The following is a 26045-nucleotide window of genomic DNA, read 5'->3' as shown; positions in this document are numbered from 1 at the left end:
CAGTTATGCAGAAAGTTAAAGCAGGCTAAAACAACACACATGATAAAAAATACAATTTTTCTCAGGTGGGAGTGAAATTTATTTTAGAGTTACTATAAGCAGGCTTCTTTTTTTCATTATTATAATCATTTATTATCATCACTACTAGTACATCAATATCATAAATGGCAACTTTAATCTGCTGTTGTCTATTACCCCAGTACCTGTCCATAGTTAGCACTCAGATATGTTGAATGGATTGATCATTATTACTAACACTTCTACAGTTAAGCATAGGATATATGCACTACAATGTAAACCCATCTATTGAAAAAAAAAGATAAATCAATCATGGAAGGGACGCTAAATTGGTGCTTAGATATTTAAGAGAAAGACGAAATACAAAACTGTGAATAGGCCAAATGCAAAACTTAAAAACAAGTGCCTAGCACAGGAACTGCAAGACTTCACTATGCAAGTAGATGCAAGGTGGCTGGGAACAATTTGTAATGAACTCACCTTCCTGCCATGACATTGGATGCCGGCAGGAAAACATGAACTCAGAACTCACAGCACTCTCCAAGTGTAAATTTCCTCCAACAATGTAGTTCCAAGGCACAGCCCAGATAACCAGGCTTCTTATGATGTTGAATATATCTGTATCTTTTAGTCCTGAAGTTTTAATTTCAATAATACTGAAAAACTTGTAGGAAGAATACCTAGTATATTGTTCATTACAACCTAATTCATAACAATAAATCATTCTCCATCAGAAGTATCAAGCTAACTTATATTTAAAAATATATATCAAATTCAATGGCCTCTTCTTTTTGTGGTTATTTTAAAAATTTTATTTACTTATTATTTACTACACTATATTGTCTTTTTATCCCAGCTGTAGTCCTCTCCCTCATCTCCTTCCAACCCCATGCTTCCTCCCTCTTCTTTCCCTATGCCCCTCCCCTATTCTACTGATAGGGGAAGACTTCCTCCCCTATTTTTTTTCCTTTTCTTTTTTTTTATTTTTCATCAATTACACTTTATTCATTCTGCATCCCGCCATAAGCCCCTCCCTCCTCCCCTCCCAATCCCACCCTCCCTCCTCGCTCTGCTTGCATGCCCCTCCCCAAGTCCGCTGATAGGGGAGGTTCTCCTCTCCTTTCTGATCTTAGTCTATCAGTTCACATCAAAAGTGGCTGGATTGTCCTCTACTATGGCCTGGTAAGGCTGCTCCCCCCCATGGGGAGGTGATCAAAGAGCAGGCCAATCAGATTATGTCAGAGGCAGTTCCTCTTCACATTACTATGTAACCCAATTGGACTCTGAACTGCCCTGGGCTACATCTGTGCAGGGTTTCTGGGTTATCTCCATGAATAGTCCTTGGTTGGAGTATGAGTCTCTGGGAAGTTCCCTGTGTTCAAATTTTCTTGTTCTATTGCTCTCCTTGTGGAGACCCTGTCCTCTCCAGCTCTTACTATTTCCCAGTTCTTACCTAAAATTCCATTCACTCGGCCCAACAGTTGCCCATCAGGCTCAGCATCTGCTTTGATAGTCTGAAGGGCAGATGCTTTCAGAGGCCCTCTGTGGTAGGTTCCTAGGTTGTTTCCTGTTTTCTTCTTCTTCAGATGTCCATCCTCTTTGCCTTTCCGGATGGGGATTGGACATTTTAGTTAGGGTCCTCTCTCTTGCTTAGTTTCTTTAGATGCACAGGTTTTAGTGGGTTTGTCCTATTATGAGTGAGTATATACCATGTGTGTCTTTTTGCTTCTGGGACAACTCACTCAGGATGATCCTTTCCAGATCCCACCATTTACCTGCAAATTTCATGATTTCCTTATTTTTCATTGCTGAGTAATATTCCATTGTGTAGATGTACCACAATTTCTGCATCCATTCTTCAGTTGAGGGGCATCTGGGTTGTTTCCAGCTTCTGGCTATTACAAATAAAGCTGCTACAAACATGGTTGAGCAAATGTCCTTTTTGTGTACTTGAGCCTCTTTTGGATATATGCCCAGTAGTGGTATGGCTGGATCTTGAGGAAGAGCTATTCCTAGTTGTCTGAGAAAGCGCCAGATTGATTTCCAGAGTGGTTATATTCCCTTTTCATTTCTGATTTTGTTGATTTGGGTGGTGTCTCTCTGCCTTTTAGTTAGCCTGGCTAAGGGTTTGTCGATCTTGTTGATTTTCTCAAAGAACCAGCTCTTGGTTTCATTGATTCTTTGAATTGTTTTATTTGTTTCCAATTGATTGATTTCAGCCCTGAGTTTGATTATTTCCAGCTGTCTACTCCTTCTTGGTGTGTCTGCTTCTTCTTTTTCTAGGGTTTTTAAGTGAGCCATTAGGGTGCTTGAATGAGCTGTCTCGAATTTCTTCTTGAAGGCACTTAGTGCTATGAACTTTCCTCTTAGCACTGCTTTCATTGTGTCCCACAAGTTCGGGTATGTTGTGTCTTCATTTTCATTGATTTCTAGAAAGACTTTAATTTCTTTCTTTATTTTTTCCCTGACCCAGCTGTCATTTAGTAACAAGTTGTTCAGTTTCCATGTGTGTGTAGGCTTTTTGTTATTTCTGTTATTGTTGAGGTCCAGCTTTATTCCATGGTGATCAGACAAGATACATGGGATTATTTCAATCTTCTTGTATCTGTTGAGGCTTGCTTTGTGACCCACTATATGGTCTATTTTGGAGAAGGTTCCATGAAGTGCTGAGAAGAAGGTAAATTCTTTTGTGTTTGGGTGTAAAGTTCTGTAAATGTCTGTTAGGTCCATTTGATTCATGACCTCTGTCAGAGACAATGTTTCTTTGTTTAATTTCTGTTTTGTTGACCTGTCCTTTGTTGAGAGTGGGGTGTTGAAGTCTCCCACTATTAATGTGTGGGGATCTATATGTGCTTTAAATTTTATCAATGTTTCTTTCACAAATGTGGGTGCCCTTGTATTTGGGGCATAGATGTTCAGGACTGTGATGTCTTCCTGGTAGAATTTTCCCTTGATGAGTATGAAGTGTCCTTCCCCATCTCTTTTTATTAATTTTGGTTGAAAGTCTATTTTATCAGATATTAGAATGGCTACTCCTGCTTGCTTCTTGGGTCCGTTTGCTTGGAAAGTCGTCTTCCAACCCTTTACCCTCAGGTAATGTCTATCTTTGTGTCTTAGGTGTATTTCTTGTATGCAACAGATTGCTGGGTTTTGTTTACGTATCCATTCTGTTAATCTGTGTCTTTTTATTGGAGTCTATTGATTTTGAGAGAGATTAATGACCAGTGGCTGTTAGATCTCTTGATTTTGATGTTGGCTGTGGTCATCAGGTTGTGTGCTTGGTTGCTTTTTGTTTTACTGAAGTGAGGTTATTTATTTCCTGTGTTTTCTTGAATGTAGCTAGCTTTCTTGGGTTGTATTTTCCCTTACAGTGTCTTCTGTAATGCTGGATTTGTTTGTAGGTATTGTTGAAATTTGTTTCTGTCATTGAATATCTTGTTTTCTCCATCTATGAGGACTGAGAGTTTTGCGGAGTATAGTAGCCTGGGCTGACATCTGTGTTCTCTTAGGGTCTGCATGATATCTGTCCAGGCCCTTCTGGCTTTCATAGTCTCTGTTGAAAAGTCAGGTGTGATTCTAATGGGTTTGCCATTATATGTTACTTGGCCTTTTTCCCTTGCAGCTTTTAGTATTTTTTCTTTGTTCTGTATACTTACTGTTTTGATTATTATGTGGCGGGAGGATTTTCTTTTCTGGTCAAATTTGTTTGGTGTTCTGTAGTCCTCATGTATTCTAATTGGCCTCTCCTTTAGCTTGGGGAAATTTTCTTCAATGATTTTGTTGAAAATATTTTCTGGGCCTTGGAGAAGGGAATCTTCTTTTTCCTCTATACCTATTATTCTTAGGTTTTGTCTTTTCATATTGTCTTGCATTTCTTGGACGGTCTGTGTCAGGAATTTTTCGGATTTAACATTTTCTTTGACAGATACATCGATTTCTTCCATTGTATCTTCTACACCTGAGATTCTTTCTTCCATCTCTTGTAGTCTGTTGGTTATGCTTACCTCTGTAGTTCCTGTTTTCTTCCCTAGATTCTTCCTTTCCATTATTTCTTCCATTTGTGTTTTCTTTAATTTTTCCAATTCTATCTTCAGGTCTTGAGTTGTTTTGTTTACTTCCTTCACCTGTCTGATTGTACTTTCCTGTTTTTCTTTTAGTTCCTTCAACTCTGTTTCTTTCATTTCATTCAGTGTTTTAAGCATTTCCTTTCTAAAGGGCATAAACTATTTGGCTGCAGCTTCCTCTATTTCTTTACGGATGGCAATATTCTGTTTGAGTTTATCTTCCTCTATGTCTTTATGAATCTTATTTGTTTCCTCTGTTATCATCTTCATGAGCATATTTGTTAGGTCATCTTCTTGGATTTCAGTTATGGTAGGGTGTCCAGGGCTACTTGCCCCTGGGTAACTGGGTTCTGGAGATGCCATATTGCTCTGTCTTTTGTTGCTTGAGCTTTTACGCTGGCCTCTACCCATTGTGCTATCTTAGGTGTTTGGGGTTATTTTCTGGTGGTTCCTGGGGATCCTGTGGTGGGGAGAATCCCCTTTTCAGAGAGCTGATTTTTCCTGAAGGATGTCTTCTCAGCTTTTTGGGTATAGTCCCTGGATCGCTGGTGTTTTTTCAGGAGTTGCTCACCTCAGGGATATAGACCTGAGTGGTAACTGTGGTCTTTGTTAGTCGAGAGGGTTCTCCTCTCACCCAGGGAAGTCCTGAGGGCAGCTGCCCTGTTTCTGGGTTTCTTGTTGTAAATTTAATGATCAGCTGCTGTGACCCAGTTGGACATCAGGCGCGCATCAACTGTTTGTGCCTGTGTCTGGAGCACAGCTGAGTGCTGGCGCCTCGGCCCCACTAGTCTGCTAGACTTTTTCTAGGGAAGGATTGGGTGATTTAGGTCAGAACAGTTTCCTTCCTTCCCTGTGGATTCTCTGGAGACATGGACTCCCAGTGTCTCTTTTTGCCCTGGTGCACACTGCTCAGTGTCCGCCAGCTGGCTGGCCGCAGAAACTGCCTGTGCCTGGAGCATAGCTGTGTGATGGCGGCTCAGTCTCTGCCAGCTGTCTGATGTGCAGAAACTGCCTGTGTCTGCCTTTGCGGCCTTTGGGAACCTGGGTGTCTCCCTAAGCTGGGTAATTTTCCGGGGACCTTTTCAGGTTGGGGGTGTCGGCTGAGTGCTCTGAGATCAGACCAGCCGTTTCCCTCCCTGTGTGTTTGCACCAGACAGTGAAACTCATTTGCTGGTGCCCTGGTGCCCACAGTTCTATCTCAGGCGGCGAGTCAGGCGCGTAGGCAGGCAGGGCTCAGTGCCGGAACCTGGGTCCCGGGCTCTGGCTCTGGGCTGGCTCCTGGGGTGCGCGTGGACCCCGAGTCTTTTCCAGGGGATGTCTGGGTGACCTAAGGCCGGTCCCAGTCGTTTCCTGTACCCTGGGATTATCTCTCGACTGAAAATTCCAGTCTCTGATAGTGTGGTGCGCACTGTTCAGTCTGGGACCATGACCAGAGACACTGGCTTGTGGCTCTGGGCTGGGGCTGGGGCTGGCGGCCGGCCGCCAAGCGTCTGGCGGAACCGGGATCTCTTCCCTGGTTTAGCCAGGTGAGTTAAAAGCTGATTGAATCCCCCCACTGTGGGGTATCCTCTCACCTGGGAAACACAATGACTGTGTTTTATGGCCGAGAGTTCTGATTGCTGGTCACTGTGCTGATCCTGCTGCTGCTGCTCAGAATGAGAGTCCTCACGGCGCCGCCATCTTGCCCCTCCCCCCGACTTCCTCCCCTATTATATGACCCTAGCCTATCATGTCTCATTGTGACTGGCTGCATCTTCTTCCTCTGTGGCCTGGAAAGGCTGCACATCCCCCCCAAAGAACAGGTCATTGAGTTCATGTCAGAGACAGCCCCTGCTCCCTTTACTAGGGTACCCACTTGAAGACTGAGCTGCCTATTCTCCTCTTGAAGGGTAACTTGATTCTTATTTATGAAGTTTGACCCAGCCAACCATTCTAATCCTTCTTCCTGCAATGTTTCTCTTAGACATCCACAGATGTCTGATTTTTTTTCTGCCCTCTGACCTTGCCTAACATCTGATATCATCTGTCTTCTTTTCTACTTTTGTCTGTTTCTAGAACAGTAGGCCTCCACATTTCTTGTCTTCACTCTACTTTCTTTATTTCTTCTGGATATAATCCAATGAAATCAACTTAAGGGTCCAGATAAGCCTTCCTTTATAGACAGTTCTTTGCTTTTGTTTGTTTTTGTTTTCTGTGTGTTTTAGTTTTAGTTCATTTTATATGTATAACTGTTTTGCCTACGTGTACATCTGTGACTGGTTCCAGATCAGGTGGAAAGAGACTATCAGATATCCCGGAGCTCGAGGAGAAAGCAGCATTGTGAGTGCTGGGAATTGAACCCAGGCTCCTGGAGAGGACTGCTGAGTAATGTCTCTGAGAACAGCATAGTTCACAATGTGCCAGCTTCTTCCACCTTCAGTACCTGCAAACTAACAAGTTCTCTTCACCTCAGTGGAATAAGCTATTGTGAAATGGGAATTATTCAAACAAGAAGCTTTATGCCATGTGACAGACCTTCCATAAAATAGCAGTGTCTCTTTTGCTTAGAATTCCTCTTATATATTTTCTATAAAAGAAGAAAGGTACTCCTTTTGGAAATTTAACTTGGGTGAGCTACAATCAAATTGGTTAAGACTGAGGAACATGGAGAGACCAGAAGGGTACAAGGACACAGAGAGAAATAGAGAAGGAGAGAGGGGGGAGTGCTGGGTTATATCCATGAATTTTTATTTTTTGTTTGTTTGTCTGAATGGACTGTCACTTGAAATGTTTAACTTGCTAAGATAATATAATATTTTAAGAACTCATAAGAAACTCTGGTTCCCATTAGTACAGAACCTTATACATTCATGTTTAAAAGCCTTCCATGTGGAAAGAACTGTTAAAATTACAGTTTAAATAATACTTTTTAGTTTCAAATATATACTCATTGTTTTAGATAATTCAAGAATGTTGAGAAAAGTAACTAAAAACTATTTCTCCAAGTTTGTAAAATCCAATATTCTCTACTCTGGGCAATCTTCATATTGCTCAGTCACTGTAAATTAGATTATTCTTGAGATTATATTTAAGTCAAGGCAAGATGGTCTTCTCTTTACAAATGCAATTAAGTCTCATGAGTGGAAATCTTGTTAACTATTGTCAGGATAATTGAAATTGATTTGTGTTTACTAAACATTGTGAATACTAATCAAATATTAAACACTCAAGTGTTCCAGGTTCATTCAAACCTTTGGCATCTCAGAACTGCTTAACAAGATTTCTTGTCCCAGGAGTCAGCGTTTTGTTTCAGCATTTTTCTTCAAAATATATTAAGAGAAATAGAGAAGTGTCCTCCCTTTCCTCCATGCAATTCTCTTAGTTTGGAAACATTTGGAATACGCCTGGGAATCGTGTTATTTGTGCATTGTTTCTAGGGCTGCAAACAGCAAGTCTGCTTCACTCTAGGCCAGGTTTGCAGTTCTCTGCCCCCTCACAACATTACAGGACTACACAGAATAGGGTTTACAGGACACAGATATTACCAGAAATTTGGAAAGCAGGTTGGAAATAATGTCTGGTGGCTCACATGGCCTGGCCCGGTGACTTGGCTTGTACTGAATGCAATGGATGCACCGGCTCTATGAGGCTTAACGAAACTCTGCTGATACAAAAATAAATACAAAAATAAACCCACCGAAGTCATTGGTTTTAAGGGTATTTTACAGTTGTTGCTTAACCTGCTCCCTTATGCCCTGCAATATTCATTAGCAGATTTGTCTGTTTATGACTGATATTATATGGAAATGGTTATGGGAAGCTAGCAGATGTAACTACTGAAATAAATTAGAAGGAAAGTTCTGCATTTTACAGATGGCTCTATCAAATATGCTTTCTCTCCCTTCATATTAACATTTCCTTTTCTTTCAACAGAAAACTTTTCTTTACTGACTATGGAACTGTTCCAAAAATCGAGAGATGTGACATGGATGGGATGAACAGAACAAGGATAGCTTCTGCAAAGGCAGAGCAGCCAGCTGCCCTGGCCTTGGATGTCATCAACAGATTGGTTTATTGGGTGGATCCCTACTTGGACTCTGTGGGAGTTGTAGACTACCAAGGCAAAAACAGGCACACTCTTGTTCAAGGCAGACAGGTAAGTACAATTTTGTTAGAAAATACAGCTAACACAATAAACCGAATAAATGCTACGCTCCTAAAAATTAAAATTGGCAGCATTAAAAATACCTCCAGCTCAGTCTCTATGTGGCTCTCTGAGGGATGGGGTCACAGGCTGCCTCTATCACACATTCAGTTGACTGCTGTCTGATCACTCGCCCCTAATGATGCAGCCTTGCCAGGCCACAGAAGAAGAGGATCCAAGCAGTCCTGATGAGACTTAACAAGCAATAGGCAGATGGCAATAGAGGAGAACTCTCCCTTTCAGTGGACTAGAGGAAGGGGATGGGGGGAAGAGGGAGGGATGGTGGGACTGGGGGAAGTTGAAGGAGGGGGCTTCAATCAGGATACATAATGAATAAATTGTGAAAAAAAATAAAAAATACCTTAAAAATAAAAATAAAATAAAAAACCTTAAAGACAAGATGTTACGGGTCACAAACTTATGATAGATTTTTGTTTTTGTTTTTGTTTGTTTGTTTAATTTAGGAGGATGTTCTAGCCACGATGATACTAGGATGTGCCCATTGTATTGCCAGGGTCCTCAAAGGGAACATAATGGATTGTGTGTGTTTGTATTTGTGTGTGTGTGTGTGTGTGTGTGTGTGTGTGTGTGTGTGTGGTCTCCTTAGTACAGCAATGATTGTTTCCTGATGGAAAGGCAAGGAATGAAAGGCCATGAGGTTGGACGCCTAGGAGGATTCTTAGAAAGCTACTGGCCTTCCCTCTAGATTTGAATTCCAAAGGAGTATGCTCTAACTAATATGAGCAAGGGAACGCCTTGGCAACAGAATTGGTGAACTTGTCAGCTAGTGTGAGGGCAAACAGGAGAAAAGCAAGTTTCCCTCTTCCATGATCTTTTATGTAGCCTACCACAAGAAACATTTCAGTGTGGCTCTTTCCACAATAGATGATCCAGATTTAGGGTAGGTATTCAGATCTCAAAGGAGCTTTTCAAGGAGATCCCTCCCAGGTGTGCCCAGTAGGTTGGGGTTTAGTTAATCCCAGATGTAGACAAGATGACAGCCAAGATTAGCCATCACAGCCATGACATCAGAGATACCACTTGCCTCTTTTCCCATCCATTGAAAGCAAACAAACATAAGCAGGCACACAAATGTAAAAGTGCTGTATTAGCAAGACAGAGACTCCCTGGAACAGGACAAATGTCATGACCTACTTTCTGAGAACTAATTTAAACAGTTTATTCATATGGAGCCACACTACCATCTGTCCCACGGGACATTAAAAATAGTTTGCTAACAAAAGCAAATGTGTGCTCACAAAAATATCCTAATTATTTTAATAGTGTTAGACTTAATTTTGCCAACTGATTCATTTGTGTACTTCCTAAATGAGAAGTTTCCAAGGTCAATATTCTTGCCTGTGAATTACGTTTCTCTCTCTCTCTTATTTTCAAACAATGCTCCATAAATATCTTAGTAAGCTGAGAGGAAGTATATTTTTTTTCTGGTATTTTTACACTGGTATTTAGCTGCTTCTCACATGTTACACCAATCTCTCATGAGGTTTTTAGTGAGTTAGTAGAGTTAAAAATTAAATCCCTTTTGTTTCTTTTATAGTATGAGGTAGGCACATTATGTAATACCCCTTATAGTTATTTTTATCTACTACAATTCATTCCTCTAATGCATTTCATTTTCCTTGACACCTGAGTTACACACGCACACATACTATATATGCATATATATACCTATATGTGTATATATATATATATGTTTGTGTGTGTGTGTGTGTGTGTCATGTGTGCAGTGTTTTGGGTAGGTCTTGTTTATGTCCTTCTGTGTAATAGGTTTGTAAGACAATTTTGAGAGTCATTTTTTTATTAATTTGTCATTAAATATTAAACATTGACTGGAGAACTCAAATGATTTTCCTCATAGTATCTACTGTAAAAGTCTTAGAAGGGCTTGTGCAGATGGCTTAGCGGTTAAGAGTATGTACTGTTCTAACAGAGGACTCTGACAGAGTTCTCAGTACTTTAGGGTGCTCACACCTGTAAAGCCAATCTGACACCGTCTTCTGGCCTCAGTGGACATTGTATCCGTATGCTTAAATCTTTCACATAGAAACACACATGTAATATATTTTAAAATAATAAAAAGAAATCTTCTAAAATGTTTAAAAGTCTTTTAGATGTCTAGTCTCTGCTTTCCTCCTCATTATTATTGTTGTTGTTTTATGTTTCTGTAGTGTATGCACACATGTCTGCTTGAATACACTGAGAACGGAAGCCAGGCCTCTCAGAGTTAAAATAACAGTTGCTAACAGGTCTTCTAGCTTATTAGAATAGTGCTGGGGTTTACACTGTGGTCCTCATGATTACACAGAAAGCCCTTTTAACTGCTGTGAAATCTCTATGTGCTGTGTGGGCTAGCGGTGGTGGGGGCTCAAGTGCACATTTATGGAGGCCAGAGGTTAACCTTTGATGTCTTTCCTCGGGTGCCAGTCGCCATGTTTTTTGAGTCAGGCTCTCTGATTGGCCTGGAGCTCTTTAATTTGGGTAGATTGGCTGAGCAGAGAGTATAGAGATGCCAAATCCACACTACACCCTCCTGCTTTCAGGGTGAGCTCTTGGAATGGAACCCAGTTCTTTCCAAGAACACAGAAATGGGTAAAACAAGTACTTTACCAAGTAAGCTTTACTCCCAGCCATTGAACTTTTAGTTATCCTTTTCCATATTTCTATTTTATGTGTATGGCTGGTTCCCTGAACATATGCTAAGTCTGCCACCAAGTAATGCAATATGGAAGAAAGTGGGGAGCTGTTAAATGAAATACAGTTTTTGCCATATGAATAGGTTTTCCATCCTGGCCAGTCGTCTCTTATGTAGCAATGGTTTACCTCACTGATGTCACGTATAAAACAGTAGTAGTATGTCATAATGACAGACACAGAATGACGATGGTCTCACACTCTGAGCAAAGCAAAAGCTGCAGCTTGTTTATACTTTCTAATGTGAGAGAAACCACTGCCTAAACCAACACTAGGTCATTGGTGGATATGGTGGCTACGAGATCAGCTGCATGAAAAAATGATGCTGGTAAATGCACACATCCCTCGCCCTTCACAGTATGTTTACGTACACTTATTATAATGTCACATATTTGGAAAGTTATTTGGGGCCTTTAACATGGAACAGTCCTTTACAATCATTCCCGCTTTGATTTTTAGAAAGAGATTTCCAGGCAAAACAAACAAACAAACAAACAAACAAAAAACATCAAAGCCAGTTTTTTTCTATTCACACCTCATAAAAAGGTCAGAGAATCACAGTGGTTCACCTATGCTAGAACTATACAGTTTCCAAGAAGTTGTTTTGTCTGTTTTGTTTTGTTTTGAGACAGGGTTTCTCTGTGTAGCCTTGGCTATCCTGGACTCACTTTCTAGACCAGACTGGCTTCAAACCCACAGAATCTGTCTGCCTCTTTCTCCCTGAGTGCTGAGATTACAGGGGTCACATTCTCAACTCCAGATCTATCTGTCTATAACAGAGCCCAGGATACAGTCTCTAAACATAGTGATCAGTGGTTCTCATAAAATCTCTATAACATCCAGTAACAACTCCATATACCCAGACCACAACCATTTCTTTTTTTTTTCCAAGTGGTGAACAGTAAAAGTTGCCTTTTTATTTTTTTAATATTAGTTACAGTTTGTTAACTTGTATCCCTGCTGTATCCCACTCCCTATTCCCTCCCAATCCCACCCTCCCATCCTCATCTCCTCCCTGCCCCTTTCCAAGTCCACTGATAAGGGAGAACCTTCTCCCCTTACATCTGATACTGGTTTATCAGGTATCTTCTGGATTGGCTGCAAAGTCCTCCTCTGTGACCTAGCAAGGCTGCTCTTCCCTGGAGGTGGGAGGTGTCAAAGAGCCAGCCACTGAGTTCATGTCAGAAACAGTCCCTGTTCCCCTTATTAGGGTTCCCACTTGGACACTGAGCTACCAATGGCTACATCTGAGCAGGGGCTCTAGGTTGCATCCATACATGGTTCTTGTTTGGAGAAACAGTTTCATAAAAGACCCCTGTGCCCAGATATATTTGGTCCTTGTGGAACTCCTGTCCTCTTCAGGTCATAATAACTCCCCTCCCCCCCCTTTTTTTTGATTCCCTGCATTCAGAACCATTTCAAATTAAGCATAATTTAAGAGAACCATTAGCACTTATTCCCATCAGTTTATCAGAAAAATAAAAATAAAAAGTACATCAGTCTTCCTTCTACCCAGTGGAAGTTCTATGAACATCAAATGCTCAGTCCTCACTAGAACACACAAAACGTTTACAGAAACAGAGGCAAGATACTAATTTAGTTCTGTGTGTAAAACTCAGCACCATTACTTCACTCTACTTATCATGAATGAATAAGATTTAGAAATCATGACATTTGTGAGTAAAATGCTGAAATTTTATTTACCATTATTTCACATATGTGATTTCTTTCACACTATTTTCCACACTGCATAAAACATTAATCTAATCCTAACTTAAGACAAAAATGTGACTTTTAACTTATGGAACAAATATTCAAAGGTGTTTTCTTCTCAGACTGTTAGTGAGCATAGCCGTAATTTTGCAATGACTATATATTTATGACTATATGATCATGTAGCCCATGAAATATCTTAAATTATATTAATTTTGACATGGCATGATAGTGAATTCATTTCAAGGTCTGGCTCTTGCTAGCCTTAGACAGAAACAATAAAATATATATTTCTGATTAAACATGAATATAGTTATTTCCCATGCATATAAAACTATTTTATCTACTACTATATATCATCCTTCAGTAAAAAGGAACAGAAAATATTAGATTGTTCTTTTGAAAGAAAATAAATGATAACATCCTTCTGATTCTGGACATTCTTCACAGTTGCAATTGTAATTTTTCTTTTGTATTAGAAACAGCATAATTAAAAGTCATAGCTGTATTTGATGCTCTTTGCAGGTTAAACATCTCAACGGCATAACTGTATTTGAAGATTACTTATATGCAACCAGTTCTGATAACTTTAATATCATGAGAATAAACCGATTTAATGGCAGTGATATTCACCTGATAATTAAAATGGAAAACGCTCGAGGAATCCGAATCTATCAGAAAAGAATTCAGCCAACAGGTAAGTCGCCGGGGCTTCTTAAAAGCCTTTCTAACAGCAGCTTGAATGGGAACACAGTCCTGTGCTTCTGTGTGGTGTTAAAGCGGGTATCATATATTCTCTGTTTTGACAGCAAAAATGTGCATGCCTCCTTGATAGAATGGAATGGCGCTCACTTCTCAAGTCTAAATGACAAACTGCTTCGCTCCTATCAAATCATTTCTACAGCCACGGGATTGAAATGATGGCTAGATTTTAGTTTCAGAAAGCAGCTTTCTACTGTGATGTATGTAGACAGGCAGCTCAGATGCTAAGCTTTATTTTTGAATTTTGTTATCATTTTTTTTTTGAGGCAAGTTTCAAATCAGGCTATTTACTGTGGCACTTCCCTGGTGTCCACTGGCGATAGTTTGCGTTCTCTTGATTTAATATTCCAGTTGCTTTATGTTTTTAAAAACATGACCATTAAAAAAATGAAGGTAAAAAATTAAAGCTAACTGCAGTAGTTTAAGTGTTTCTTAAAGACACAACATAATTATTTTTATAGTATCTTAATAATGCTATTTAGCAACTCAATTTAGGCCCAGCAATAGAGTATTTTTAAAGCAAATATTACCACCCCAAATTTCTGTCATCTTTCTATTCTTATGCCTAAAATTAAAACTAACCTAAAATTATTTAAATATCAATGTATATCCATTATATGCAGTGCAGGTTTGTAGCAAATTCAATTTGAACTTTGTAGAGAACTTTATTGAAATTTGATGTTAGGCTTCCTGAATTTTCCAATTATTCATGGACAATTACTATGCATCAGGATTTAACTGCCATAGTGAGAATATATTAATAAACAAAACACAAAGTATTCTTTGCTTTTATGAAATTTATGACCCATTCAGACAATGTCATACAAAAGGAGTAAGTAAAATATTTATTTCATTATAAACAATAACTATTATTAAAGAGAAAAGCAGATAAGAAAGATCTATAATGTCACAGATGGAGAATTTGTAATTTTTTTTTGTTAACCAGGCAAAAGAATTCTTATTAGAAAGATGACACTTAATAAAGACTTTAAGAAATTGAATATGAGAAGCATGATGAAATGATGAAGTGAGAGGGTTGTAGAAAGAGGTGTGTAATCTCAAATTCATGAGGAAAGAACAAATTAAAACTGTTCTGAGCATCAGGTTGAAGCAAAATGACTACGGACGTAAAAGAAGGGTAGAAATTTGGAGAAACCATAGCCTTTGTATCAAGAAGGAGCTTATAAATTATCATAAAGACCTTTCTTTTTTCATAAAGTAGGAATCATAAGAAATCATTCAGCAGTGTCGTGATTTTTATAGCATTTATGAACAATCCATAGATACACAGAACTGACAATGACAACAGGCTGTGTGCAAGGGTGGAATGGGGATGATTAGAAAATATGGTTATTTGACAGTGATGTTTTGATGTTGATGTAAATATGTGATTGGAATGGTTTTGAAGGAGATGGAAGGAAAGGAGATTGAGAAAATAAGCTATGACTATTGAGAACCATGTACCTTAGGTGAAGGCAATGAGAAGTCATCTCTTTTTTTCCAGAATGCATAAACACTGGAACATTTGCATGCTATTAGCCAATAATGAAAAGGAAAAGGAAAGTGATGATGATGGCAGGATAGCTTTTCTACCCAAGGAACTTCAAAAGTCAGCAGTAAAAGCCTTTACCAAGAGAACATTTCACTATTTTTTTTCTCTTAGAAAAATGATGGATACAGAAAGAAGAAGAAGTAAAGTAGTTTGGCTCTAAAATTGCTTTGTCATGATATTCATCTCACTTTCAACTAAGAGTTGATCAAAAGTATAACCCTAAGAATACACAGATCTTTACTGACACTGTTACAGTATTACTTCTCTTTAACCATGTTCTTTCTTATTAACATGGTCTTATTCAATTTTGTTCTTCTCTACTTCCAAAGATGCATAAAGCACATTTCTATGCCCTACTTTTCTTGTGCAAATTCAGTCTTCAACTTTCTACAGCTACAGTTGTACACACGATTTATTGGCAAGGTTCTCACCATGACAATGAATGAAATCTTGAAAACATACGTTGTAGTTTATCATGGATTATCACTTCAGACATTATCTAAGTCCTGTTTCTCCCAGTGTGACTGTTCATTTGTTTATGGTGGCAGAGAAAAGCCTTTGCTCACCTCCCTACAACTGGGATAATTTTTCTGTTATTTTTTATGTCTCTTTCCTTTCTTTCTAAATGTCATTTAAATGGGTACATGAAGCTTGTTTCCAAGGAAACAAAACATGTTAATTTTGTTTGAACCTGTTAATTTTATATGAACATGTAAAATTAATATTTCTTAGATTAAAAATGTATCTCAAAAAGATTTTGTTAATCCCTTTCCTCTTCTATTGGGTTTAATATGTTCCATGTAAATATAGTATTCAATGCATGAGTATGTAACATTCTGCTAAGATTCTGTGTCCTTACCGTGTAAAGCTTGCGCATAATAACTTTGTCTTGTTTTCTCTATAGTCAGAAGCCATGCCTGCGAAGTGGATGCATATGGAATGCCAGGCGGATGTTCGCACATCTGTCTGCTCAGCAGCAGTTATAAGACACGGACCTGTCGCTGCAGGACTGGCTTCAACTTGGGGAGTGATGGCAGGTCATGCAAAAGTATGTTGTTAATACAAACATCTTGTCAGCAGGCATCATTTCAGGATAGTTTTTTTTTTTTTTTTTAATTATTCAGCAGTATCAACATCAATAAGAACAGGAGATTTTGCCGGCAAATACTTCCTAAACACTTTTTCTCCTCAAAGTTGTAATTTACCTTTTAAAAAAAAATCTTTACATCTGGAAAATTTTAACAAAAATGTTTTTTTTTAGTTTTTAATTCATAAACATGAATGAGGTTTATGAAATCAAGAAGCTACACATAGGGTTGGCTAGATATTCCTCTTATCTGACCCAAAATGCACCTCAAAATAGGTGTCTTGTTTGGCTGACAGAAGTGCATATACAGCAATATGGTACCATTGGATACAGCAATGCCGTATCAACGCATACCTTTATGTAGTAGCAACAGAACCCAACTCTGCTTCTTTATTTCATGTTTCATTAACAATGGTAATTAAGCATCAATCCTTTCAATTTAGTAAAAAAGTATCCCAAGGTTACAAGCTATTAGAAGTATTTCTATTTAAATTTTGGAATTCAGCATGGTAATTTAATGATTTTTTTTCAAACAAGCATATATTTTTTTTAAAAGAAAATAAATAAAATACGTAGTTACATTTGATTGAGTTGTAGCAGACTGTGTCCTTTTGGTACTCAAGTCACCACAAAGAATTCTAGCTATACTACAATTATATTAAACACAAATTGATTCTTGATCTTCCAAACTCTATAAGCTTCCTCTAATAGGACCAGGCACCTTTTGCTATCAAATGCCAGGGCAATATCAGTCCACAGAGGGAAATGTTACTGTAAAAACACATTTTAGCTGAGGTCAGGGGGTTAGGAATCTAGCAATGATTTTGCTAGCTCCAAAATGACATTCAATGGGACATCCTCCCAGTCCATTGGTGATGTCCTGTCCCTTTCTTTTGTTTCTCCCCATTGTAAATGGCCTGGAGGACGCCTTTAAGTTTTCTATTAAATGTTTATCCACAGAAACTATAAACAAACTTTTTTCTCACTTTTTACATTAGAGTAAAATCATGAACTTCAAAGCAGAACCCAGGCTATGTCAGTGTCTGTGATATTTAAATTTCTGTTTTTATTGTATATAGAAAACACATACATACACACACACATTAAAGTAGGCATAAAGAAAATGCCCAAAATAAGACTGAATAAATAAATACAATTTTTACATTTTTAAAGGTCACAAACATCTGGTAACAATGAAAGTCCAGGTTTATCTCCTGCTAACTGCAATTTCATTAAAAATGTAAATTAAAGTATGCCATGATAGAAACCTTATTGTTTCTTTACTACAATGTAATATTATACTAGTAGTAAAAAGAATGCTTTGGAAAATATTTTTAATGATCTGAGCAAATGTTAAATTTAATGATGCTTAAATTAAAAAATAAATATATGCATATAAGATTTATCAAAAAATTTTTACAACTTTAGAAAACAATGCTACCCAATGAACTGATACTACTTTTAAATTACATAAAATATTATTTCTAAATAAATGCTTTTGACATCATAGAGACATTAAGAGGTGTGACAGCAGAGGTAAGATTGTCAGGCCAACTTATATCACATAATTACTATGATTGCATCTAATGACAGGTATGAAATGACAGAGCAGAAGGAAAATCTTTATCCCAGTGTTATGATCAAACCATAAAGTCAATATGTACATGGATCAGTGATCGTTTAACTATGCAGTGGGAACAACGTAAGGCTTCACACGCTGAATCAACACAAAAAATAAACTTGTTTAAAACATAGAATGTTCCTTTTAAATAATTCAACATATATAGAAGGAAAGAACTGTGGGCTTTTAGTGGGCTAGGAGAGAGCAGCAAGCAACAGACGGTCACTATGGCCTAACTGCATTTATATTTAAGCAAATGCCATTATGAAGTTCATCATTTTGTTCACTGAATATATGCCAGTAATAATTAAATATGCAATGCAAAAATATTTACACAAGTTAAATTTGATGAAAAATACCACACAGAAGTGAAATGTATTATATGATTAAATCTATCGATGGCTGTTGATTATAATAAAAATAAAATTAATTTATGAAATTTAAAATGCAGTTAAAGCAAATTGAATCCTCTGATAATTTTTTAAAAATGGATAGTATAAAAAAAACCCAAAAACCTCTGTATAAAGTTATACGTCAGACCCTGTAAGAATATTTAAGAATTAAGTTTGTAGGAAAAACAGAACATGAGCATTTATAGGAACACAATCAGCTTGAACAGGCTTCTTTAATGCCAGAGAGTTGACATCTCTCTTTCTAGTCACATGATGACTAGGTCACAGGACATAGTTAACGACCATATTTCAAGAGAAAGCACATAGATATTTCAAGCTGGAGTTTTTGGGGCTCAGAATAGGGAAGTGAGGAGGGCATTTCTTCATGTAGGGGGAGAATGTAGGCCGTTCCTGCTTTCCTTGGGCAGCAAAGATTATTGAAACTTCAGGGCAGTTGTCTCTTTGTGCAAATGCTGGGTGTCTGAGGTGCCGTAAGCTGCTCTGCTTCAGTAATTTCCAAATAGCTGGCTTCCTGGAACTCTACATGCAGAACCTTGGTTTCTTTGGGGGCTGTATATGGGGTGGGTTTCTTTAGAAAACTCAAGAGGTAAAGAACCATCAGACTGCTCGGGAGCTGACCTGGAGGGTCAAACCCGAACAAGAGGATTTACTAGCTCAAGACCCCGAAGTATGTGGAGTGGGCCTTGAGTGCATCTGGCAGTTGCTATGTATCTACTTCCTCTGTATGGAAGCTTTGCTTGTTGGGCTTGGACACTGCTGAAACTGACTCAGCCCAGGCAGTTCAAAAAGTTACAAAAATTGCAAGGTCTCTCCTCACCTTTATACTAGATGTGAACAGGTGTGAGAGTTAACCTCATTGCAAGACAAACAGGAGCTCCTGGGCTGCAACCTTGGAGAGATGTCACCACTGGGGGAAAAATAAAATTGAGGGGTGGGAGCTGAAATCTTTTTGGGGGGCGATGCAGTTGCCTTTAAATTGCCCATGTTTTTGTAAAAGTATGAAAAAAGGAAGGAAGGGAGGGAGGAAGGGAGGAAGGGAGGAAGGAAGGAAGGAAGGAAGGAAGGAAGGAAGGAAGGAAGGAAGGAAGGAAGGAAGGAAGGAAGAAGAAAAAAAGGCTACCTTAATTTCGGATTTCAGTAACTATAGAGCCTGTTTCTGTTTGCTTGGAGTTTTTTGTTTGTTTGATTGCTTTTAATACAGCCTGTGTTATACGTGTGATTTGCTGGCAGACAGCATCAGCCTCTGACATTACAATTTAGCAGTGAAGTGAACTGGTGCTATCAACTGGCACTAATTCATTTCTTCTAAGAATTAGTCACCTGTTTGGACAGCAGAACACAGTAGCTTTCATGTTCTCGTCCCTGATACCCTGTGACTCTTTTGTTCATCACAGTGTGTATATGGCAACGCTGTACTGCAGCATTTTAATTGGCCTGAAGTTTGCAGCGCTGTCAAATGTAATGACTGCAATAGATGGTATCTTCAGAAAGCACTAGCTTGATTGTAATGAATTACACAATTACATGTACCGGATATTTTAATAAATTTCCATTTTACAAGTTACAAGTTATTCAATGATCTGTCATGTTTTTGCTATACAGACAGAAGAATAATTAACTAAATATAACCCATTCAGTGAAGTAATTTCTGTTTTAATTAAAGTAATGCAATTAGCTGGCCTTCTTGCATCAAGATCCGTTTGGCATATTTTGGAGTTTAATTTCTAGTATTGAATTTTAAAAAAGCCTAATTGTGCCAGTTAATTAAACAGTGGCATTCGGCGGTACAAAGAAGATTATACAGCATGGGTTGTTTATGTTTGTAATCTTTCTTCCACAGGGCCAAAGAATGAATTGTTCCTCTTTTATGGGAAAGGACGCCCAGGAATTGTTAGAGGAATGGACTTGAATACCAAGATAGCTGATGAATGCATGATCCCCATAGAAAATCTGGTAAACCCTCGAGCTTTAGATTTTCATGCGGAAGCTAATTATATCTATTTTGCTGACACGACCAGTTTCCTAATTGGCCGGCAGAAGATAGATGGCACAGAGCGAGAAACCATCCTGAAAGATGGTAAGTGACACTGTGTGACATTAGCATCAAAGTTCTCAGGGATAAAGGCTTTAAAAGGCTATACCCAGTGCGTTTCATAGCGTTGAGCAGATTCCATATTCTTGTTTATTTAAATAAATTTTATAATTTTATCATCTCATTAATTTCCATGTTTTCTCATTCTTGTATGCAAATACTTCATTGAAAAACTGAGCTTGAATTGTCCACTACATTTTTAATGCATTAGGAAGTAAATAGACATATTATTCACATTTTGGCAAAATGTAAAATTACAATGATGCCTTTATAGACTATGGTAGAATACAAGGTTTAACACGATGTCAAAGAATTCTGTAGTATTTGGTCCTCATTAGAAAAATGCTTATCTCAATAAAAGTACCTATTGCCTTTAAATCTTTGCACACTCTTTCTTATTATATCAATTAAAAATGGAATTGTATTGCTCTTGCAGTAGTAATTATCTTAAAAGAAACTTAAACACTTATACTTACTTTATGAAGACAAATATTATAATAAATGTAATATGCATGTAACCTCACATGCATGTAATTTGCTTAAACCAGTATGCAATTATCTTGGGAACAGCCAATCAAATAACAAAATAACATTATCAAAATTAGAAAACTAACATAGTAGTAAACCAACAGATGATTGATAGCTCCCTATTTTAACTATGGATCTCATTTTCCTCATATCTAAAGCCAATTTGGTTCCTGCATAGTTTAGAAATCCCTGAGCCAAGAGTCGTTAACTGAATACTTACAAAGGACCGTTTACTAGTCTATCCTATGTGCTGCTAAAAGTTTAAAAAGAATGTAAGGAAATAGCTACTTTGATGGGAACTATAAACGCATGGAAAATTTAAAGCATTTCAGTATTTGATTAATGAAGTCCAAATTGCCCCAAAGAAACATGGAACTGCCTAGCCAGTAGGAAGCTTCAGGAAGTGGAAGACACCACTGTATGGATATCATCAGAAACTCCTCTTCCGCTGGAGCCCACAGATAGTCCCTGCACATGTTGGGAAACCCCATCTGCCATCCTTCTAACCTCACCCACACTGGGAAAACTCAGCAAAGGAATGGCGCCAAAAGTCCAGTTTTGCAGTCCTGCCAGCCAATGCAACCTGCTTTTCTGATATGGCCGACGTGCCTAAATGTGGGTTTTTGACCATTCCGGGACACAGACCCATCTTCTGCCTGACACGTCATCACAGGTCCACTAAGGTCTGAAAAATCTCCATGCCTTAGCATGGACTTCTCAGCCCTGTTCTTCGGGACTGATGAACCGACCCAGGGAGCAGCGCCTGATAAAACTGCATTCATCTGTATTCAATCAGGTCTAATGTGGCCTCTATTGCTTCAGGAGAAAATCTATTAACTCTTTAGTCACCATGTCACTTGTGGGTTACATCCTAATAGGGAGATATTAAAGGGAGAGAAGAAACATTGATGCATTCAGGAAAGTCTATGGGGAAAATAATCTCCAGATATCGGATAGATACCCTTAATGGATCACTATTTTGGGAGTTCAAATTGTAGATAATACTGACAGAATAGTTATGTCAATTAGAAGTTGCTTGAGTGTAAGGTAAAGGATTTTGCATGAAATTCTCAATGATAAAAGCAAGAAGTCTTTTTATATGAGAAAAAAATGTGGATATAGTCATATTATAGGAAGACCCATCCAAAGGTAGGATGTACAAGAATCAAGAGAACAGAGAGACTCAAAAGAGATGAGAGCCCGTAGCTTTAACATAGATCTATGAAATGGAACAAGAGGCTCATGGGAAGATGACTCATTCAACCCAGCTATAATTTGAGTCAAATTATCATTGTTAAAAAGTTAACTCTCCAAGATAGGCAAACCAAGTTCTAAAATGAAACATGTGGCAGTTTCAGACATTTTTAGATTTAATTTAATGTCATTATTATCATTTATTACAATTTATTTAGTTTGTGTCCTGGCTGTGGCCCCCTCCCTCATCTCCTCCACCCCTTCCTCTCTCTTCTCCTCCTATGCCCCTCCCCTAGTCCATTGATAGGGAAGGTCTTCCTCCCCTTTTCTTTGACCCTAGCCTATCAGGTCTCATCAGGACTGGTTGCATTGTCTTTCTCTGTGGATTGGCAAGGCTGCACACCCCAGAGGAAGGTGATCAGAGAGCCTGCCACTGAGTTCATGCCAGAGAAAGTCCTTGTTCCCCTTACTAGGGACCCCGCTTGGAGACTGAGTCTATGATCTACATCTGAGCTGGGGTTTTAGGTCCTCTCCATGCATTGTCCTTGGTTGGGGTATAATTCTCTTCAGGGCCCCCAGGGCTCAGTTTTTTGTTTTTTTTTTTTTTTTCAATGCAGTTTATTCAGGAACATTGAACAATCCTCGGACCCCAGGGAAAGCCAGCCCACAGCTTAAATAGCCTCTGGGTAGCCAACCCAGGCGTGCCACGGGGGCAATGCAGATAGGTCCACATACATGGAAGCAAGCCAGATCCTCGGCCTTAGCCAAATGTGGAGTTGTTCGTGACAGAGAGCACTCACCATCGGGAAGGTGGAAGGCGGAAACCAGCTCCATCTTTAAGGCATAGCATTCCGCAGCTCTCTACAGTTCCCCCTTTTTGTTTTAGACGCATCAGGCAAGAGTAGAGGTCTGATCTCTGATATTAGAAATAAATTGGGACTTTGTACAGATGTTCATTTAGGTGTCATCCTCCCAAAGAGCATCAGACCCGTCTGATACCTTTTTCTCAGAGGCGGGACCTGGGGCATCAACCCGCATGCAATCAGACATGCTCTTCTCTGGGTCCAAAGCGGCTGACCCTGAGTGCAGTGCTTAGCCTCGCATCCTGAGCGTATCATTTTAGCTTTTTATGGTATCCAACCATGCTTGGGGAGAATGTCTTGCTTCAATGGCTGTAAAGGCCTGAATGATCATGGCTGCATCACACTGTTGTGAGACTCTAATCTTGCATATATACCACAGGCAAACCAAGGAGACCAACACCAGAAGGCCTGCTAACACTCCCATGCCCGCCCATTCCTTCAGGTGATTCATGGCTGCAGCAATCCATGTTGATAATCCTGTGGGTAGTCCTGCGTCCACTCCGGTAGAATTTACTGTGACAATGGCCACTCTCAGCTGCTCCATCGTAGTATCGAATTCTCCAGTCCAATTACCTAAAATATAGCTCGACAATTGTTTAGACAGATTTGCAGCGCAGGAAAAATTCTCATGTTGTATGCTAGTGACACAAAGTCCAGCATACTTTCATTGACAGCCAGGTTGAGTGATTTGCCATAGGGTATCAATTTTTTATAGCTGTTGGTCTCCTTTTGGAGCTCCTGTCCCCTCCAGGTCTTTCTGTTTCTCCCTTTTTTCATAAGATTCCCTGCACTCTCCCCAAAGTTTAGCTATGAGTCTCAGCCTCTGCTTTGATACCTCTATCAATATAGTCCTTCAGAGGTCCTCTGTGGTAGGCTTCTGTACTGTTCTCCATCTTCTTCTGCTTCTGATGTCTATCACATTTGTCCTTCTGAATGAGGATTGAGCATCTTCCCTGCGTTCAGACATCTTAAAAATAGCCTACTGATTAAGGAAGTACATATGCCACTATGATTTTGTATTCTCAAGGAGGTTCTAATTAATTTTTTTTCTTTCATTGACTCTGGCAAAAACTAAGTTTCTACTTATCTCTGAACTGGGATGTCAGATTTGGAGACAATACACTTTCTTGCCAAGGAGATTGTTTGGAGTATTCTGCCTTCAAATGACTCTTTAATGAGTCATGAAGATGTACAAGACAGGGGCCTTGGTTTCCTTTCAAACAGTGTCAGTTTCTGGGCTCTGACTAGAGGTTCCCATTCATAATCCTATATTTGATAACATCATCTCATCAGTGAGCTTAGTTCTTCAAATAGCAACAGAGATGGATCCGAAGCCACTGAACTGTCTGGAATATCTCTTCAATCTGATTGGCCTGCTCTTTGATCACCTCCCCCTGAGGGGGGAGCAGCCTTACCAGGCCACAGAAGATGACAATGCAGCCACTCCTGATGTGATCTGATAGACTAAGATCAGAAGGAAGGAGAGGAGGACCTCCCCTATCAGTGGACTTGGGGAGGGGGATGTGTGAAGAAGGGGGAGGGAGGGTGGAACTAGGAGGGGAAAAGGGAGGGGCTTATGGGGGGATACAAAGTGAATAAAGTATAATTAATAAAATAAAATTAAAAAACAGTCCTGACTTCATAGTTAACAGTTATGTGATCCTGCTGCAAGACTCTCACAACTGAAAAATACATAACCATCACACTCTTATAAAAGAGAAGAGAGTTTGGCTTCTACTTCAATCATGGTTTTATATTTCATTTTCAAAGAATAAAAATCCTCATTTAAATAGTTAAATCCTCATTTAAATAAATGGGAAAACCTAAAGTTTACATTAGTAAATCACATTTTTTTTTTCTGGGAGGCATAGCCTGGGTTGGCAGGCGTGGTCTCCCAGAATTTGTGTTACACGCTCCCATTTGCTTTCACTGTTTCTGTGAAGAAGTTGTTTGTTGTTAGCATCAACTGGCCTTTAGCTGTGATTTGATGCTTTCTCCTGAAGCTTCTATTTTATATGCTTAGTGTTTTAGCTGTGGTCCTTCTTCTATATGCCTCTTGTTTTTTTCATGAGTTTTTCTTTCACTAGATTGGAATTTTTTTTTCTGCTTTGATTTCTGAAATATGTTGTATGCCATTGTATAGAATTCCACTTCTCTTATTCCCAGAGTTTCTGTATTTTGTACAATTGTTTTTTTCAAGTTGTCCTAAATCTGTTGCCTGCCCCATATATAAAACATATAATATATATATGTATATATATATATATATATCACATATATGTTACAATTGGTAACATATTAGTATGTTGTAGTAGAGTTGAGATGTCTGTTTTACTTCTAAGACAGGTGTTCAGTACATAGCAATCACTATCTGGGATAATCCTATGGTAACAGACTAGTAATTCAATATGGAATAATCACTTTTTAAAAATGATTTGTTTTAGGGAAAAAGTATGATGATGTCAGTGTGTACTAATAATTTAATAACTAAAAGAAATATTTAGTTACTATATTAGTTACTTACATTTGGTTGCTAATATTTAGTTACTAATATTTAGTAACTAAAAGAGTATAAGTTGGAAGTCAAAAAGGAAGGAAAAAGGAAAAATACAGTAAGAGTACCAATTCATAACATCATGATAGAAAGAGAGGGTGAAGAAGGAGAACATGGGTATGAGGATCTGTGGGACCAGAGTAGTGAGAGAAAGGAATTGCCCAAAGGAAGACTAAATAAAAATAAGAATGCGCTGTCGCTGTCTGATAACATAGTTCTGTGACTCTGAAATCCTGAAAACCAGACCAGATATGTTGGGAAAAGAGATAAGAAAGGACAAAGTGAAATAGTGAGAGTGGGAGAAAAAAAAACTAAAAGGAAAAAAGAAAGGAATGAAGGGAGGAAGAAAAGAAACAGCAATAAAAAAAGGCCAAAACAAAGCTGTGTAGAGGTTGCCTGCTATGATGAGCTTCATGATTTATACACAGAGACGGTAATATGGAGGGAGAGAAAGCTGGGTGGGGATGTGGAACATTAAAACTGATTGGTGGGATCATTGGCTCTCATCTCTATTCTCTCTGGTTCTTTCCTTGGCACTGGGAGGTCCCTGCAATGGATAGTCCAGTGTTCTACTCTGGGCTTTCCTTTAGATGATCTGGTTACCATTGCAGTGATTCCTCAGTTGCAGCTCTGACTGGTCCTGCTGGACTCAGGTTGTGAATACTTAACCACCACACAGTGCTTGTCAA

General features: G+C 38.8%; 1 protein-coding gene across 1 annotated transcript in view; it reads left to right on the top strand.

The window, feature by feature from the left end:
- Positions 1-26045, top strand: part of Lrp1b (LDL receptor related protein 1B) — a 2037254-nt gene that overhangs the window by 1153205 nt on the left and 858004 nt on the right. The window contains exons 8-11 of the mRNA XM_060390094.1: positions 7995-8217; positions 13216-13387; positions 15909-16052; positions 19966-20202. Coding sequence (XP_060246077.1) covers positions 7995-8217; positions 13216-13387; positions 15909-16052; positions 19966-20202 — 776 coding nt within the window. The remainder of the gene's footprint in view (positions 1-7994; positions 8218-13215; positions 13388-15908; positions 16053-19965; positions 20203-26045) is intronic.

The sequence above is a fragment of the Meriones unguiculatus genome, chromosome 8 (genome assembly GCF_030254825.1).
Source record: "Meriones unguiculatus strain TT.TT164.6M chromosome 8, Bangor_MerUng_6.1, whole genome shotgun sequence".
In the NCBI taxonomy this organism is placed as follows: domain Eukaryota; kingdom Metazoa; phylum Chordata; class Mammalia; order Rodentia; family Muridae; genus Meriones; species Meriones unguiculatus.
The sequence above is the reverse complement of the archived record's forward strand: the minus strand, read 5'-3'. Positions and strand labels throughout refer to the sequence as shown.